The sequence below is a fragment of the Erythrolamprus reginae genome, chromosome 1, assembly GCF_031021105.1.
Source record: "Erythrolamprus reginae isolate rEryReg1 chromosome 1, rEryReg1.hap1, whole genome shotgun sequence".
In the NCBI taxonomy this organism is placed as follows: domain Eukaryota; kingdom Metazoa; phylum Chordata; class Lepidosauria; order Squamata; family Dipsadidae; genus Erythrolamprus; species Erythrolamprus reginae.
Window position 1 is genome coordinate 207,418,178 of NC_091950.1, and position 20,479 is coordinate 207,438,656.

The window sequence follows — 20,479 nt, forward strand, 5'->3', positions numbered from 1 at the left end:
GAGATTTTCATGGTACTATAGTCTCCTAATTCTGGTTTTGGCCTGAAAAAAATTGCAGGCTTCACATAGACATATAGGGTACCTACGGTGCTCAAAAAAATAAAGGGAACATTTAAACAACACAATAAAACTCCAAGTAAATCAAAGTTCTGTGAAATCAAACTGTCCACTTAGGAAGCAACACTGATTGCCAATCAATTTCACGTGCTGTTGTGCACATTCAACTTTCTACAGAACAAAGTATTCAATGAGAATATTTCATTCATTCAGATCTAGGTTGTGTTATTTGAGTGTTCCCTTTATTTTTTTGAGCAGTATATATATATCTTCAAATCATGCCATTAAATTAGAACATTTCTAATCCAAAACTCAAATAAACTATAACAAAAAACCATCTAATGATTTTTTATAGGAATGAGAAATTCTCTGTCATGCTATAATTTTTTGTTTATCTTTTGTTCAAAAAAATAAAAGATGTTTGTATAAATGCATGTCTTTAGAGGAGTGCAATGATGAGCCATATCACTGATGTATCTTTTGGGGTTAGGTTTGTGACACATTCTGTCTTTGGTACGGCACAAAATGAGCTTTATTGACAAGAAGGATATTGATGGTATCTTATATGAAATGCTCAGATCTCCATGGCTGCAGGCTCTCCTAAAGGTAAAAATGTCTTCCAATAAACAGCAACTGCAAATTATGTGCCTTCCCTTGTTTAACTATTTAATCAGTGAATGGGCTGCAAAGACAAATGATAGAAGGCTCATTCTAGTCTTAGTTTCAGAATCCAATAATTATTACAATTCCATACTGTAAACCAATTTTAATTTTCCCCTAACTCAAATTTTAGAACTAAACTACTTATGGATGGATTAAACCAGGCAGAAACCAGTTTCTTTTGCATTTCTTAAACCCATATGTTTCCATGATTTTACATGGAAATGTATTAAAATGAGAGAACCCGATTCTCTGGTTTTCACTTTGTTTCCAACCTTTTACATTTATAATGTTTGGTACCATAAATGTTTCTTAGTGGTCATTTTTACTTTGCTTTTACAAGTGATGCATGAAGCATACTGTGGAAGTAGTTCAGGATAGAGAACAGAAATCATTTAAATCAACTTCTGATCTCAATGCCAGTATACAATATGTCAAAGAAGCACATTGTCTATGACAGTGATGGTGAATCTTTTTTTCCCCGGGTGCCAAAAGAGCGTGAGCATGTGCTATTGTGCATGTGCAAGTGCCCACACCCTAATTCAATGCCTGGGGAGGGTAAAAACAGCTTCTCTCGCCCCCTGGAGGCCCTCTGGAGGCCGGAAATGGCCTGGTTCCCAACTTCTGGTGGCCCCATTAGGCTCATGTTTTGCCTTCCCCAGGCTCCAAAGGCTTCCCTAGAGCTGGGGGAGGGTAAAAACACCCTCCCCCATCCTCTCGGAGGCTCTCTGAAAGCCAAAAACGCCTCCCAGAGCATCTGCGTGAGCCAAAAACCAGCTGGCTAGCACACACATGCACATTGGAACTGAGCTAGGGCAACAGCTCACGTGCCAGCAGATATGAGGTAGTCCAGATAAGAGGCACAACCAGAATTACCAACTCTGACTTTATTATAAGGTTACATTAACAGAAAAAATTGCAAATCTGAAAGTACATTTCTCCCTCCACCACAATTTTTACAGTCTAATAAATTAGAAAAGGTCCCATTTCTTCTGCAGGCTAAGCTTTTCTTATCTGACCATTATCTACACTGTGTTTCTTTCTCCAAAGGTCAATCTCATATATCACTTACACATTCAAATCTTGTAGAATTTGAATTGAAGAAAATTGGGCTTGATTCCTGGCCCTTTTTATGAGGAGAGAGCCAGGCTTTTGCATTATGTACCAAATTTGTAATAATAATAATAATAATAATAATAATAATAATAATAAGAAGAAGAAGAAGAAGAAGAAGAAGAAGAAGTTTGTAATAATGCATAAGCACACTATTGTGCCTACTGTCTTATTATCTTTTTTATCACTTCTTTATACTTTGTTATGTTAATACAAACTATAATTCTATACTTCTTTGACAAATATAATAAATAAATAAATAAATAAAATAGATAAAATATAAATTGGGAAATGTTGCATAGTGGCATCAAAATCTGAACTTCATCTGTTTCTAGGTATATGAATGCCTTCATCAGTATATCAAGAGAAGACCAGTTCCATTCATATCCCAGGCACAAGAATTGATGCATGAGGTGAGATTGCTGGAATTGAGATTAAGGGCAGTTCCCCCGATATCTAATTTTTGCTTTCAGTATTACAAGTACCACAGAAATAAAATTGTTTTGAATCGATTTTGACTCCTTCTAACTGCTTGGACTAATCCTTGCAGGTTTTTTGGCATTTTCCCCCCAGAAATGGGCTGCCTTTTCCCTACTTTTTAGGACTAAAATAAACTTTACTGACCTGAGGTCTCCCAGCTGGTGTTGTACCTAAGATGGAACTAGAACCCATGATCTTCTAGATTTCTACCTGTTGCCTAACCACGGCACCAAGTTGTCCTTTATGTTTTACATAATTGTATTTTATAAACATTAATGTGGTACTTTTAACAATAGGTTAAGTTATATATTTTCAAAATTAAGTATGCTTCTCTTGTTTATAGGTAGTGGGGTTGCTGCATAGAGGCCAACAATCTCCAGAAATGAAAGAGCTAAGACAACTTCTACAAGGTTCTCACTTCAAGGTATGTATTGGCGCCTGAAATTCTTCAACAAGGAAGAATTCTAGCATACAAGAAACGTCCTCCAAAAACGCCTCCATTTTGGGGCGCCAAATGGGCATAAACACACACATACACAAAAATGTTAGATTATATTACTCTTACACCCAAACATTCCCATTAAAAAATGACCTAGCATTTATTTCTCCCGTCTTTGTGTTTAATCTTTCTCACAGGCCTTGTTATTAGCTCATGATACTGTGGCCCAGAAGGATTTTGAACCTATGCTTCCACCCCTGACGGAAAATCTCCCTGAAAATGAAGAGGCCATGAGGATTGTCTGTCTGGTGAAAAACAATCAACCTCTTGTAATGTTCAATTTCACTTTAGTTTTAATTATATTCATTCAATTTATTTGCTGTGTTTCCCTTTGTATCAAATCTTCCTACAGGGCAACTGGTTATCTTAGATAGAGCAGGGCAAGTTTACCACTCCACAGAGTCTCACAGGGCATTCCTCCCATTTGAATTTTTATTTTACACATTTATGTTTGTTTTAAAATATGAAAAAGTATAGGACACAAGCATCATTCATTGTTGAATTCATAAGAATAAAACATTTAAAAAGCAGCCTGCCCTGTTTGATGTTTAATGTAATTCTTTTTTTGAGGAAAAGATAATTATGCTAGCATTTTGTTAGCTGAGACTAGGGCCAAACACACCTTAGCACAGTGTTTCCCAACCTTGGCAACTTGAAGAGATCTGGACTTCAACTCCCAGAATTCCCCAGCCAGCATTTGGAATTCTGGGAGTTGAAGTCCAGATCTGTTCAAGATGCCCAGGTTGGGAAACACTGCCTAAGCAGACTTAATAATAATAAACTAACTACAGTGGTACCTCGAGATACGAGTTTAATTCGTTCCGGACCTGGGCTCTTAAGTCGAGCAGCTCTTATCTCGAACGACTTTTCCCCATAGGAATTAATGTAAATAATTTTAATTGGTTCCAGCCCTCAAAAAACTCACAAAGTTAGTCTAAATTATGCAGAAAGACATGTTTTTAATGAAGAAATGTACATGTACATATAAATGAATAATGAAGTTTCTTTCACTTAACTTGTAAACTTTCTTAAACTTTTAAATTTACATATGTTCAACTTCTCTGCCACCCAATCCTGTAGGACAGAGGTCCCCAACCCTTTTTGCACCAGGGACCGGCTTTAAGCGATCAAGAGAGGAATGGGTGAATGAATGGACGGAGGGTGGGAAGGAAGGAAGGAAAGAGGGAAGGGACAGGAACAGAGGAAGGAAGCAAGGAAACTTATGAAAGGGGAGAGTAAGAGAGGAATGAGTGAAGGGAGGGAGGGAGGGAAGAAGGTGGGAAGGAGAAAGAAAAGAAGAAATAGAGGAAGGGAAGGTAAAAGAGAGAAAGAAAAAGAGCAAGAAAGAAAGAAAGAAAGAAAGAAAGAAAGGGGGAAGGGACAGGAACAGAGGAAGGAAGCAAGGAAACTTATGAAAGGGGAGAGTAAGAGAGGAATGAGTGAAGGGAGGGAGGGAGGGAAGAAGGTGGGAAGGAGAAAGAAAAGAAGAAATAGAGGAAGGGAAGGTAAAAGAGAGAAAGAAAAAGAGCAAGAAAGAAAGCTGCAACCACCCCCCCGAGCCCCCCAGGCCGGCTGCAACCTTTTAAAACATGCGCGCCGCTTCGCAGCTGTCTCCTGAAGCCGAACGCGGAAGTTAGCGTTTGGCTTCAGGAGACAGCTCCTTGGCGCTTGTATCTCGAATTTGGGCTTGTAAGTAGAACAAAAATATCTCTCCCCTCCCAGCTCTTATCTCGAGTTGCTCTTAAGTAGAGCAGCTCTTATGTCGGGGTTCCACTGTACTCAGATTATATCTTTTGCTTATGTTACTTAAAAAAACCCTATTAATGATCAGTATCTCAGTGATGTTCAAAATTGCATCACACCCTTCAAAAGCTACTGATGATTCTGTTCCAGAGTTCCAAAAAGCTGCATATTTATTTATTTATTTATTAGATTTGTATGCCGCACCTCTCCGTAGACTCCGGGCGGCTCACAACAATAACAAGAACAATGTAAGAACAAATCTAATAATTTAAAAAACACTAAAAACCCCATTATTAAAAGCAAACATACACACAAACATACCATGTATAAACTGTATAGGCCCAGGGGAGATGTGTCAGTTCCCCCATGCCTGACGGCAGAGATGGGTCTTAAGAACTTTACGAAAGGCAAGGAGGGTGGGGGCAGTTCTAATCTCCAGGGAGAGCTGGTTCCAGAGGGTCGGGGCCGCAACAGAGAAGGGTAATCACATGACTACATTTCAGGCACTTGGCAACTGACTTACCTTTATGGTTAGTTTGAATGTTCCATGGTTACAAGATCATGATTTATAACACTACTTGCCAATTTCTGGCCTCTTGGGATGATTTCTGGCAAAACCATCCATGGATTCATTTAACAACCATGGAGTTTACTTAAGAACTATTGCACTTACATAACTATGGTGATTGCTTAACAATTACCACCCAAAAAAGCTACAAAATCAGATCTCGTCATGTGGGTGCTTCAACTAACGTTCTCCAAGGATAACTTACAAGAAATTATGACAGAAATTCTGGGCTCTGTTAGAGTTATAAGTCAAGAGCTATCTGTATCTACTACTCTGAAAGATCTCTACTCTGAAAGAGTAGTAGATACTTGGAACAAACTACTACTCTGAAAGAGTAGTAGATGCTTGGAACAAACTTCCAGCAGACATGGTTGGTAAATCCACAGTAATTGAATTTAAACATGCCTGGGATAAACATATATCCATCCTAAGATAAAATACAGGAAATAGTATAAGGGCAGACTAGATGGACCATGAGGTCTTTTTCCGCCGTCAGTCTTCTATGTTTCTACTAAAATTAACATTAAAAATGACATTGATGGTCTACTAAGTTTCCAGAGTCAAGTTTAACTTTATGGCGCATGAATGCAGGGAAATACATGAAGTGGAAGCTATAATTTTAATATCCCTAACAGGCTGTAGACTTCCCACATATCACCACTCACCAAGCGTGCACCTTATTTTCTTTTTAGTCTTCTGTTCAGCAGGAAGCAACCTTTCCTTTTCTCCCTTTTCCTCTTCCTCAGGGTGCCACCATTAAACGCCATGAGCTAACAGGTGACATTACAGTAGCAAGAGTAATCCATGGGGGTCTGGCAGATAAAAGTGGTAAGGTGAATTTAATTACTGTACATCTAAAAGTGAAGAAATCCTTGGGGAGGTGGAGGGGATCAATTTCAATAGGTGCTTTGGAAAGTTCTGAACAAGTTAGTTAGCAAGTCTTAATTAATGAATGTATTCTAAATTGTTTTATTATGATTAACTTCCTTCCTTCTGCTTATCCCAAAGTTGCTTTTAGGAGGCAGAGGTTGGGCGATAGTATAAAAGGCTTGGAAGCACTTCTCTTGAAGATTATGTTCTACAAACAGGGAGATGCATTAGGCCAACTGTAGCAGTCAGTTTTTTGTGCTCATCACATTCAGAAAAAATCGGGCTCCAAACAGTGCATGACATCCCGTCAGCTGCCCCCATCAAGCCAAAATGGAGCTGAAACTTGCTCTTCCTCTGTAAGATAACCCCTGACTGAAATGAGGTTAGGATAGTCAGATGCATAACTGTCTGTAATGAATCATTTTAAACTTGGAAGATTATTATTATTATTATTATTATTATTATTATTATTATTATTATTAATTAGATTTGTATGCCGCCCCTCTCGGCAGACTCAGGGCGGCTCACAGTAGTGATAAAAACAATATGCATTGACAAATCTAATAATTCAAAATCTAAAATAACACTTGTACATTTAAAAATCTAAAAGCAAAGAACCCCAATATAAAAAACATACATACAGTCATATCATGCACTAAAACTACATAGGCAAGGGGAGATGTCTCAGTTCCCCCACGCTTGATGACAGAGGTGGGTTTTAAGGAGTTTACGAAAGGCAAGGAGGGTAGGGGCAGTTCTAATCTCTGGAGGGAGCTGATTCCAGAGGGTCGGGGCCGCCAGAGAGAAGGCTCTTCCCCTGGGTCCCGCCAGACGACATTGCTTAGTCGACGGGACCCGGAGAAGACCAACTCTGTGGGACCTGACCGGTCGCTGGGATTCGTGCGGCAGAAGGCGGTTTCGCAGATATCCTGGGGAATAAAATCTAGGTGTTCCTTAAAAACCCAGATATTTTTTCTTCTCCATTTCTCTGACCAACTGCTTAATATAATTACTGTACTTTTGCAGGGTTGTTATATGCTGGAGACAAACTTGTAGAAGTGAACAGAATCCCAGTGGAGGGCCTGGAACCAGAGCAAGTCATACACATTCTGGTAATCACAACCAGCCTTCTATTCTTTAAAGACGGCTTAATGATAATATGTAATCAATGCAAAAGTGCAAGTTTTGAAAATAAAGACATCCTCCAAAGTTACAATTTGAATGCCCTGAAGGAAAAAGCTATAAAGAGCATTTTCTTCCTCTTTTCATAGACCCCTTCACAATTATGCAGTGTAGTGCCCACAGGTTTGTCAGTCCTATTTTCCTTCTTGCAGACTTTTGTTGTGACTGCACCAAAGAGCAAGGAGGCCAATATTCACATTTATATTTTTGTAGGAAATATTTTGTTTTAATTTCAAGGTGTGTGTGAATATTGTTCCCATCCCCATCACCACTTTCCCATCTGCTGCTTGTGGCAATTCCCGAGCAATCAGAAGTAGGGACTGTGCAATATAATTATTTCCTCAGTTGTGATTAACAGTTGATGCTTTGTTGTTTAAATATGTTTCCTTACTTTTCCACAATTTTATAGCTAAAATTCACAGTGGGACACGCATATTCATATACTATACAGGTAGTCCTTGGCTTATAACTTGACCATTGTAAGTCATGACCATTTTAAGTTACAATGGCACTGAAAAAAAAGACGTATGACTGTTTTCCACTCTTATAACCATTGCAACATTCCCATGGTCCCATGATCAAAATTCAAACACTTGGCAATTGATTCAGATTTATGACTGTTGCAGTGTCCTGGGGTCATGTGATCACTTTCTAGCAACCAAAGTCAATGGGGAAGCCAGATTCACTTAACCATGTTCAGGGGTGGACTGCTGACCGGACCGGGGGTGGGGTGGGTGGGGGAATACAATGGGGTAGCAAAAATGGAAGAGCACCCAATTTGCACTGAAAGATGTTGAAAGAAAATGCAGGATGTCCTGCACAAGCCACGCTCACAGAGTGGTAGTAAAAATTTTGTTAGCCCTTCACTGACCATGTTACTAACTTAACAACTGCAGTGATTCATTTAACAACTGTGGCAAGAAAGATCATAAAATGGGGCAAAGTTCACAACAACTCTTTTATTTAATAAGAGAAATTTTGGGCTCAGTTGCCATAAGTCAAAGACTATCCATATAGCAAAAACAATATCACTGTGGATTTTATCCTTCCTGTCAAAAGGAATATCTAGTCATAGAAATATAAATGTATTGATGATCAAATCAAGTTTGCAACAAAAGTAGGCAGAGTTCATTAGATAGTCTTTTTCTGAATTCTTGCAGGCTCTATCCCAAAGCACCATCATGTTCAAGCTGATTCCAGGTTCTGATCGAATCATCAGCAATCAAACAACAGTAAGACTCAATGCATGGATACATTTCCTTTGCTTCAAATGGTTAATACAGGAACCCATCAGAGTTAGCATTACGTTTCTTCATGAAAGGGTGGGGTTTATTACTTTAATCATTCTCTTATACTTATTGGATCAAATCAAAGATCCACTTCATTTCCATAAAGTGGATGCTATTTTCATAGTGTCATCCCCAAACCCCCAACACTTTACCCTTAGATTATCCACGGTTGACCTATCCAGATTCCTAAGAGGTCAGTAAGGGGCAAGTACAAGTGCACTAGAGTGCCTTCCGTCCCCTGTCCTATTGCTCTCCTATATCTCCTATACCTTTCTTCTATTCCTATATCTCTTCTTCTATTCTTTCATTGATATGTTCTATTACTATATCTTCTTTTCTATTATTTCTTAGATATATTTTACTATGAGCATCTCCCCTATAACCTTCATCATGTATTTTACTATGTGTATACCCACGAAAACCCTCATTGTGTATTGGACAAAATCAATCAATCAATAAAATAAATAAAAACATGGATTAGTAAGATGCTATAAGATGCACATCCAAAAGGCTGTGAAAACATGGCTCTGCTGGCAGGCCTGGGGGCCATTAACAACTAGCTTCCCCTAGTGATATGAATGTCTGTTGAATGAATGTGATATTTGGGGTTTATTAATTGGTTATCTTATTATTCTTGTTATATTGCCTTTTAATCTACATTCTATTTTATTATAATTGTACGCCGCCCAGAGTCCGAAAGGAGTTGGATGGCTTAAAAGTTTAATAAATTAAATTAAATTAAATAAGCAATATATTATGACCCCTATTCCACAACAGCTAGTAATAATTGATATGAAGTACCTTGAAGGGCCAATATGACACTTATAAAGGAGAATATTTGTAGCTCAGGGTTGGAATGAGCGATCCTTAGTGCTCTCTGAGCTTGGCTGCTTTTTTCCTTGTAGACATTTCATTACCCAAACTAGGTAACATTATCAATGCTAGTGCTAGAGTGTGAACCAGTCCATCAAATTGTTGAGATATGTCAGGCAGGAATAAGAAGAGAAAAATAGTCTTTGCTTCTTGCTTATGTAACCCACTGATCTCCAAACTCATTTTAGGCTCTTATTACTGTTTATGAATTAATATTTATTTATTTATTTATTTTATTTATTAAATCTGTATGCCGCCCCTCTCCATAGACTCGTAGACTCCGTACCTATTGCCATGTTTTGACTACAGTTGTATCTTGGCTTTTTAAAGCCGACCTTTTATTGTTTGCAATGGTTAAACGTTTACAAATGTACTTCCTTCTCTTTGGGGTGTAACTTCTGTGATAAAAAATAAATTTTCGATGTTGTCTTTCTAGCTCTATGTGCGTGCAATGCGAGAATACTGCCCTCGTCAGGACCCTCTCATTCCATGTGTTGATGCAGGACTGCCATTTAAAAAAGGAGAGATTCTTCAGATTGTAGATCAAAAGGACATCCTGTGGTGGCAGGCAAGGAAAATCTGCAACCTCAAAGCTTGTGCTGGACTCATCCCTTCCAATCATCTCATGATGAGGTATGGAAAACGGGGATGTACATTTATTTTTGCTAATGGGTAATGTGTGAGGAATCAACTGATACAAGATCCCTCTTTTATCATAGAGAAAATCAGTGTTAGCACTTGATGCAATTAAAATAGATCAAAATTATAGGTAAGATTTCTGCACAATACAGTAGTCCCTCGCTATACTGCGCTTCACCTACTGCAGCTTCACTTCATCGCGGGTTTTCAAGAAATATTAATGAGAAAAATCATTCGCGGATCTTCGCTGATTCGCGGGTTTCTGAGGAAGTCGATCGGCAGATTTAAACAGCCCGCCGAACTCGATCGGCAGGTTTTTTAAAAAAAATATATCTAAAATTGTAAATACTGTATTTAAATACTGTATCTAAAATAAATACTGTGTGGGAAGGGTTTATAAACACTTAAAACAATGACTATAGGAGACGAAACTTACAAACTCCAAGCTTTTGCAGATGACTTAACGTTTATAATTGAAGAACCGATAACAACTGTCCCTTCTTTATTGCAAACTATTGAACAATTCGGAAAGGTAGCAGGTTTAAAGATAAATAAAAGTAAAACTTCTTTCTTAACCAAAAATATGAATAAAATACAAGAAACTAAATTAGAAAATATTTCTGGAATAAAAACCGTAAAGAAAGTAAAATATTTAGGAATAAATTTAACAGCAAAAACAATAACTTTAAAAAATGATAATTATATAAAATTATTATCAGAAATTAAAAAAGATTTAGAAACATGGAACAACCTGAAAATATCATTTTTAGGAAGAATTGCCACAATCAAGATGAATATTTTGCCTAAGGTTTTATTTCTCTTTCAGGTAATTCCAATAAACCCAGGGGGAACTTTCTTTAAAACTTTGACAAACTTAGTTAAAAAATTTATATGGCAAGGGAAAAAAGCAAGGATAAAAATAAACTGTTTGGAAGACATTAAAGAAAGAGGAGGATTTGGTCTTCCAAACTGGAAATTATATTATCAGGCCGCCGCCTTAACATGGATTAAAGATTGGATAACCTTAGAGAATAAAAGAATATTAAATTTAGAAGGACATGATCTTATGCTGGGTTGGCATGCATTTATATGGTATGACAAGGAAAAAAATCACTCATATTTTAAAAGACACACATTAAGGAAGTATTTACTAGAGGTTTGGAAGGACATAAAGAAAAATCACTTCTTAAATGTTCCAGAATGGATAGCCCCCCTAGAAGCAATAACACATCCAAAATCTATAAAAGACACGAAAATATTTTATAGATATAAAGAATTATTAAATGATCAGATGAAGCTAAAGCTTAGGAATAAACTACAAGAAGAAGGGATAATAATAGATTGGTGGCATTATGCCCAGATTCGATCCAGATACCAGAAGGATATAACTCTTTATACTTTTAATAAAAGTAAGAATTTGCTAAGTCATTTGATTATTAATAATTCAGTAAAAATGATAGGGAAAATATATAAATTTCTTATCGCTCACAAAAATATAGAGTTGACTCTAAAAGATACCATGATAAGATGGTGCAGAAATATAGGCAAGGAAATAGATATAGATACTTGGGAAAAAGTCTGGATTAATAATTGGAAAATGACCAAGTCAGTTTCATTAAAAGAAAACCAAATTAAAATGTTTTATAGATGGCACCTTCCACCTAACAGGATAGCAAAAATGTTTCCTAAAACATCCCCACTGTGTTGGAAATGCAAGAAAGATATAGGAACTTATTACCATCAATGGTGGACATGTAGCAAAGCTAAAACTTATTGGAAGATGATTGAGAAGATATTAAAAGAAATATTAAAATATGACATAGATAACACCCCGGAATTTTACTTATTAGGAATTACTAATCAGACTTACAAGAAGGAAACTCTTTACTTAATTATACACATATTAACTGCGGCTAGAATAATATACGCGCAAAACTGGAAGGGGGAGGAAATCCCCAAGAAAGAAGAAGTTATAGCTAAAATATTAGATTGCGCTGAAATGGATATGATGACAAGACGATTAAACGATCAAGAAGATACAAAATTTTATGAAACATGGAACAACATATATAAATGGTTAGATAAGAAAAAATAAGAGATAGATCTGTTTTTATTTAGGTAATAACAATATTAGATGTATTTGTTGATGATTTTGACATAGTTGTTTACTCACAAGCGATATATTAAAAATTTTGTTTTATGTATGCTTAGTAATTGAGATTAGTTTGAATGTTTGATTAGATGAATATATTACACTTAAATAACATATTAAGCATTTTTACTTATACTGTACTAATATTGCATTTAAGATTTGAAAATTTTTTACTAGACTTTTTAACATTCAACAAATGTTTGATTATGTATTCTTTTCTCTATTTGAATGTATACTTTCAAAAGAAGCGGGGAAATACATCCCCATTTTATGTTTAATGTTTGTACGTCTGTATGTCTGTTTTATGAAAAATAATAAAAAAATTGAAAAAAAAAAAATAAAACAATGAAAACTTACCAAATAATTACAATATAAATACTTAAATAAGTACTATCAGTCGATAAATTCCCCATCGCGGATTTCACCTATCGCGGCCGGGTCTGGAACGTAACACCAGCGATAGGTGAGGGACTACTGTACATTGCTGAATAAAAATAGAAAAGGGTGAAAGTAAGAATTCTTAGTGAATTAGAATACATTAGAATAGAACTTTTTATTGGCTAAGTGTGATTGGGCACACAAGGAATTTGTCTTGGTGCGTGCTCTCAGTATACATGAAAGAAAAGATACACTCTTCATGAACTCTAATAACATTCAAGATGAAGATGGGGGTGATGATGTTAGTGATGATGAGGTGATCATAATCATGATGATGTAAAAAGGGGTGTGTGGCTCTGCACTCAACCAGTCAAATATTTTAGAAGAGACAGTCTTCCTTTCTCCAGGAAAGAAATTCTCTTCTAAGGTTTGTGCCCTGGTTAAGAATGTACATGTAATGGAAATCTGGTTTTCAATGCCTCTCCAGCCCTGAAATTCATCACAAAACCATAGGAATTCTAGATTATGTTGAAATTTGGTTCTAATTCTGTAATTTTTAAAAAATGTTCCCTTCTTCTGTCTAGGAAGCAACAAGAATTCTGGTGGACTCATCCTTTTCATCCCCACTCTTGCCTCCAATCGAAAAACTGTGAGTATAATAAATTCCTGATTATAAAGTGTGCGTGGAACTGTTTCTGTAATTAATATTATTTCTTTACTCAATTATTTCCATAGAGTACTAATTAGACTACATAGATTTAAAGCAAAAATGCTATAGTTTGAATTCCAAACCTGCTAATAATCCTGTCAATCTAGAAACAGGACTGCCTGTTTTAGAATTAAACACAAGGGGAAACTGTTGGGAAATCACTTAGTAGGCTTTAGTGCACAAAGGTATTAACGTTATCAGAATAATATGTTTCCTTTGCTTAGAATTGTTCATTCATGTCCCTGATGATATGTATCTATTTTGTTTTTTATGAATTTCCCATGATTAGTGAATATGGAGGAAGAAGGTCAGTAATGCTAATTGGATTCCATAAACATATATGTGTGTGTGTGTGTATTAGTCAAGGTCTCCAGACTAGTCTTACCTAAAATGGTTAATCTCTGAATATACCTGTCAGAATCCTATAAGAATGTTGGGGTAAAATTTGTCTCATAATTGAATGGTTTCTGTTCAGGTACAGGTATTCTTCAACTTATGACCACAATCAAGCCCAAGATTTCTTTTGCTAAGCAAGACAGTTGTTATGTGAATTTGGCCCTATCTTAGGACCTTCCTTGCCACAGTTGTTAAATGAATCACTGCAGTTGTTAAATGAATCTGGCTTTCCCACTGAGTTTTTGTGTCATTAGGGCACAAAAGGTGATTACATGACACAGCAACCATCAAAAATACATGCTGGTTGCCAAGCATCTAAATTTTGATCAGATGACCACAGGGATGCTGCTATGGACTTATGTGTGAAAAATGTCATGAGACACTTTCTCCAGTGCTGTTGTAACTTCGAAAGTCACTAAATGAACTGCTGTAAGTAGAGGACTGTCTGTATATATTGCTTGGAGGAATATTCTATATACTGTATCAGAAGTTCATTCTTTGCTTTCTAAACAGTAGATATACAGTGGCAACCATGTAATTTTGAAATTAAGCACAATTCAAAAAGAGGAAAAAAATTCTTTTCATATCATTTCCATGAATTCTATGACAGGTATTTTTAAAAAACCATATTCTTAACAAACTTTCTTCAGCCAGTATAGAGAGATTTCAGAGTAACAGATTCCACTTTGACTTTCAATAGAGACTTAAAATACATTGACTTAAAAGGTAATGCTTATGCCTTTTAATAAAATGTGTTAGTCAGAAAAGTTGCTGCCAGACTCTTCTGATTTTTTTTGTTATCTTAGACAGCTCTCTTCCTGCAATGTCCTGGGATTATCAGTTGATCCCAATCTATTTTCTGCTAAACCCCTGTGTGTTATATCCTAGTCATTTTATCCATGTCTATAATCCATTTTAATGCATGGGATCTGTGTGTCTGTGGGTCTATATGTGCACTACTGAATGTTTATTTTATTAATATATGCCCCCAAATGTCTTAACATCCCTGAAACTGATAAGGATGCATATTCAAATCCAAAATGTTTGATTTTAATAATAATTTTACAGACACACAACATAATTTCATAACAGTTTGCAAACACATATCCAGCATGAAATTTAATGCTTAATCAAGCAGCTATAGAAATACTGTCCAAAAAACCCACCAAAAATGTATGGATGTATTATCTTTTCGAGAGAAAATAAATCTGTCCTCCATGACCTCACCTACAAAAAGATATTGGCAAAATTGAACGGTTCCAAAGACGGGCTACAAGAATGGTGGAAGGTCTTAAGCATAAAACGTATCAGGAAAGACTTAATGAACTCAATCTGTATAGTCTGGAGGACAGAAGGAAAAGGGGGGACATGATCAAAATATTTAAATATGTCAAAGGGTTAAATAAGGTCCAGGAGGGAAGTGTTTTTAATAGGAAAGTGAACACAAGAACAAGGGGACACAATCTGAAGTTAGTTGGGGGAAAGATCAAAAGCAACGTGAGAAAATATTATTTTACTGAAAGAGTAGTAGATCCTTGGAACAAACTTCCAGTAGACGTGGTTGGTAAATGCACAGTAACTGAATTTAAACATGCCTGGGATAAACATATATCCATTGTAAGATAAAATACAGGAAATGGTATAAGGGCAGACTAGATTGACCATGAGGTCTTTTTCTACCGTCAGTCTTCTATGTTTCTATGTTTCTATATACAGGTAGTCCTTGCTTAATGACTACTTTGTTTAGTGACTATTCAAAGTTATGCCAGTGTTGAATAAATAACTTTATAACTGGCTCATGCACTTATGACCATCACAGCACCTGTGGCCTGAGATCACCATTTGCACCACTCAGCTTCCAACAAGCAGAATAAATGAAGACGTCAATGGTAAAATTGCATGGTGCAGTCATATAATATCTCATTTAACAATTGCGAATTACTCACTTAACTATAGTGGAAGTGAGGTTGTATGGTCACAGGATATCTCAATGAAAAACCATGTTGCTTAGAAATGGAGTTGCTGGTCCAAATTGCGATTGTTAAGCCAGGACTATTTGTGTGTGTAATACACAATCACAATATACAAGTGAGTGAAAGTGTCATTTTACCAGCACTCTTGGACAGCATTGTCTGCGAAATGAAGCAACCAAGCAAGCCAATCCATCTTTGTGGTTCTTCCCTCAGTAGCTTCTTTATTCACCCATAGGAGTGCATTTAGCAATACCAAGTTGGAAGTCTTCTTTGACAACAAGATTCCCTCTTGATGTCTTCCTCCTGCATCATTCTGACCACCCAACTGCTCTGACGCTCCCACTGATTGAATAGAGGGCAAAATAACTCACCTTTTCTAGAAATGGCGAAGCTGAGTTTGCCTTATGATTGTGGAAATTGAATGAGATTTTATAACCAGCTTAGGGAAAACAGACCCCATTGCACTGCAAGGAGGCGTCAATCGTCTTATTTAACTATGGGACTATTATAATCACATCCAGGCTCATGTAATCAACAAACTGTTCTGGTTCTTCCTTCAACATATTGGTGAAAGTGCAAAAAATAAAATAAAGTAAGGAGGGCAGAGTAGTTAATATGTTTAGCCCCTTTCAGTGTTGGAGTTTTTCAATGGGCATTGCAATGACCCTCCTTCTGTTTTTGATCTTTTTCATGAAAAATTCCTCCATTTATATTCCAGCCAACAGCCATCAGAATACAGTAATCTTTGCTTTAATAAAAAGAAAACTATTGTAGAATGTTGTACATCATGCTACTATATGAAATAGTAGATAAAATATGATTTTAAAAGTTATGGGGTAGCTAAGTTATTGTTTCTATCTTTATGTGAGTTCTCTGAAACTTATGAGAGCCTAACATATTTCCTTTCCCTTGTCTACAACATACAAGAAGATGACATGCAGATTGATGAGAAGTTTGTAGAAACAGGTAATCACTTCTAATTTGGATGCATGAAAAGTACCGTATGACTTTCATTACTGCCATTTGAACTGGTCAAAATCCCAGTATGTGTAATCCAGAGGCCAAAAAGAAGATCCATTTGTAAGAAACATTGAACAAAATGACCTCTAGTGTTAAAACTAGTGCAAAACTGTTATGTGTATGTTAAGAAAACTATAATCAATGGCATAGGTCCAGTGATATCAACTGTTGCTTCAGCTAGATAGAATCATCAGTGTAGAAATCTGTATTTATGTAGCCTGGTTAACGCAGGTCCTTCCTTAGACACATGTGATGCTGAATTTAGAGAGCTCACTATGCCACATTTTGACCTTATTCATGGGACCATGTCCTGTAGCTTTTCTTCCAGCTTTTTTTTTTATCATGAACATGATTTATGGTATTTACTTTTGTAATTTTGAACAATTTGATTGCTTGGTATTAGGATTTTTAAATGGAAAGGCTAAAATAAGATATAAATAAAAATGTTAAAATCTAGTATGGTGATTTTGAATTACATTTGTAACAGTTGCACAAAGAATGCTCTTGAGCTAATAATAAAGCCATTTTTGTAAACACGGCTCTATTTTTCATGTTCCTATAAAAATCTGAAATAAGAAATGTGAAGGAAGTGAATTGCTTCTTCTCTCCTACCAGATGCCTCTGTCATCATCCAGTTTGGAATTCATTCCACAGCACAAATACTTTAAATAAATACCAAAATCAATCCTGGATTTGCTCCATGGATGTGTAATTTGATTTTACAAAAGGATTACAAGAGGATCTCATTGTACTTTCCTACTGCACTGCAATGGGAAATTGTTTCTGATGTGTTGGGTTATGACTATGGTATATTTTACAAAGATAGCACTAAAATAGAATTCATTTGCTATTTTTGCTTCCTGGGTGACTTTAAAAGACGAGGAGACTTTTGAGTCCGGTAAGTTCCTGCAATGTCCTTTGCTAGTGATAAGTATTTGAGAATTATGTAACAAAGGGATTAAATAAATGCTTCTTTCTTGTGTCTGTATGATAGCTGTGTGTTTATGATATATATTTTCTCAGCCAGTCTGGATATTTTTATAACCAAGTCTAGAAAACGTGAAACAAATTGGCTTCTTTTTCCCAAACAATCATTGAAATTTGAATTACAGTAAAAATTGTAGTGCTATACAAGAGACAGAGAAGACATCTGGAAGCTAATGAGATTACACTGCATAAGCATAATTGAGCAGCTAATCTACCTTATTATTCTTGATGATGAGGGACTATCCATGTTGATGCTTTCTTACCAAGCTATTTTTGTATGTTAAAATCCGAAATAGTGCAGACCAGAGGCACATCTGTCTGCACACTGAGAAACTAGCTTTAAAATAATTTGAAACACCAGCCAAATTGTTATCTTTTTAAAGCCAGCTGCCTTTCTGTTGTGAAGCATCCCCCCTTCACATTGTGCAGGTAGATTGAAGTGAATTATGTCAGTCATTCTTGTGGATTTCCAGAGTTTGTGCACAAAAATCACCAAAGGGCTAGCATGAAAGAAAATCTAAATTTCTTACAAGCTTTGAAATGCCAGGAGATTAAAATTGCTGTAGCTGGCCTGGGAAATGATGAACCTGTTCCAATTTGAAAGGACCTGTGGGGAAAGTTAAGATAAAAGGTCTGACTCTTGGTAAGGAAGCAGACCATGGTAAATGAGCAAAGTAAATGAGCAGACCATGGGCAAAGAATGAAGTGCAATCTGAAACAAAAAGGCATGTATCTGACAGAATGTAAGTTGAGAAGGTCTGCTTGGGCTGATGCTGATGCTAAGTTGAAGTCAGGGGGAAGGAAGGATGCATGCACATACTTTGCAGGCATTTATGAACATGCAAGCCTTTGAGTTTTGGAAAACTGATTGGAAAAAGAAACAGGGAAGAGCATTTTAAGTGATTGATTGTAGAGCCATTTCTGCAATAGATTGATGTGGCAGAAATCTTCAAACCTGTAAATGGAGGTCTTGGCAGGGACTGCATGAGTGAAGAAATTATATTCTCATGCCTATTGCTGCTGCTAGGTTTTTGTGTTTGCTTTTTGTACAAATTGCCAACTTTATGCTGGCCTGATCATAATCTGCATGCTTTTCTGCTTTATATCATGAGTAATATAAATTAAAAACACTTTTAATTTGACATTTTCTATTCTTCCATTTTACGCAACATAACAGAGGAACTTAAAGAAGGTAGTTTATCTTTTTCTTTTATAGACTTTATTTTATAGACTTTAAATTTTATAGAATTTAAATTATAGGCAATATCTGAGCTTGTGTACATTGACTAATTAATGTGCTCCTCCAAGCAAAGACATATGAATATATGCAAATAACTTACTCTATAGGATGGACATTAAGACATGTTTGGCAATGAAACCCTACTTGATCATTTATAAACTAAGCAACTATCCTGAATGTAGAATTCTTCATAGGTGCTGAGATGCTACACTTACTTCTTTTGATATATCAAAAAGATTTCTTGCTTTGTCCATTAATTACAGAGTGAAGACTGTGCTTATGAGCTTACTTCAGCTTTTCTTTGTTTTACACAATCAATTCAATATTGATGATTTTTGAAGGTCTGTTAAACAAAGGAAAATTGAAGTAAGATCATAAGCAGATTCACAGTTCCAATTGTGGTCATTAAACAAGGACAACATGTAATAGATTAAATCACTGCCCAGAAAAGGCAGAAATTGTATGATTAATCAACTTTCTGGACATGCCTGCTTTCTTCCAGGTCTTCTCTGGCTTTCATTCAGGCAAATTAATAGAGTTTAAGTCCCTATTGGGAAAGAATATTAATAAACAAAGCTCTATATAATAAGAAATTACACAGGCTGAAAACTAATGAACCACCAGGCAGTGTTAGCCATTAGTCTTTGGAGAGGGGCGGCATACAAATCTAATAAATAATAATAATAATAATAATAATATTATTATTATTATTATTATTATTATTATTATTATTATTATGGTACTAACACGTTTATGGCTTTGGAAATGTCTCATTCAAGAAGCTTCTTCAGTTCATTTCTTGGATCAGAAGCTAAATCTTTTTTGAAGAGAGAAAAGTCCAGTTGGCTTTTGTAAAAGCATCTTTAGGACAACTATGACCTGGATGTTTGAAAATCCCTATAAACTTTGGAAATCAGATCAGAAAGCTACTTTACTGCCTTTTCTCCCACTTCATTTCCAAATTCAACTATTGCCTTTAGTCTGTGAATCCACATTTATTATACTCATTTTATAGACATGCTTACTGCAAATGGATCCTGTATACAGTATTATGTTTCGTATATGTTGATTCAATGTATACTTTAGAAAACTATTATTCATTATGCATAACAAACCTAAAGAAAAATCAAAAGAGGGTGTTATCTTAATTTGACATCACTGAATAATTTCCCCATACAGTGGTACCTCTACCTACAAACGCCTCTACTTACAAACTTTTCTAGATAAGAACCGGGTGTTCAAGATTTTTTTGCCTCTTCTCATGAACCATTTTCCACTTACAAACCTGAGCCTTCAAAACTGTAACTGGAACAGGCAGGGAGAAACCTCCGTGGGGCCTCCCTAGGAATCTCCTGGAAGGAAACAGGGCCAGAAAAGGTGGGGAGAAGCCTCCATGTGGCCTCTCTAGGAATCTCCTGGGAGGAAACAGGGCCAAAAAAGGCAGAGAGAAGCCTCTGTGTGGCCTCTCTAGAAATCTCCTGATAGGAAACAGGGCCTCCACCCTCCCTGTGGTGTCCCCAAGTGCACATATTATTTGCTTTTACGTTGATTCCTATGGGAAAAATTGCTTCTTCTTACAAACTTTTCTACTTAAGAACCTGGTCACGGAACGAATTAAGTTCGTAAGTAGAAGCACCACTGTATTTTGAAA

The 20,479-nt window shown here is 36.2% G+C and overlaps 1 protein-coding gene across 1 annotated transcript in view; it reads left to right on the plus strand.

Annotated features, from left to right (window-relative positions):
- Positions 1-582: 582 nt before the first annotated feature.
- MPP4 (MAGUK p55 scaffold protein 4) overlaps positions 583-20,479 on the plus strand; it is a 35,389-nt gene continuing 15,492 nt past the window's right edge. The window contains exons 1-13 of the mRNA XM_070732015.1: positions 583-663; positions 2,166-2,243; positions 2,654-2,734; positions 2,947-3,078; positions 5,867-5,948; positions 7,017-7,102; positions 8,333-8,404; positions 9,771-9,967; positions 13,088-13,152; positions 13,502-13,519; positions 16,509-16,547; positions 17,479-17,499; positions 18,766-18,780. Of these exons, the coding sequence (XP_070588116.1) occupies positions 583-663; positions 2,166-2,243; positions 2,654-2,734; positions 2,947-3,078; positions 5,867-5,948; positions 7,017-7,102; positions 8,333-8,404; positions 9,771-9,967; positions 13,088-13,152; positions 13,502-13,519; positions 16,509-16,547; positions 17,479-17,499; positions 18,766-18,780 (967 nt within the window). The remainder of the gene's footprint in view (positions 664-2,165; positions 2,244-2,653; positions 2,735-2,946; positions 3,079-5,866; positions 5,949-7,016; positions 7,103-8,332; positions 8,405-9,770; positions 9,968-13,087; positions 13,153-13,501; positions 13,520-16,508; positions 16,548-17,478; positions 17,500-18,765; positions 18,781-20,479) is intronic.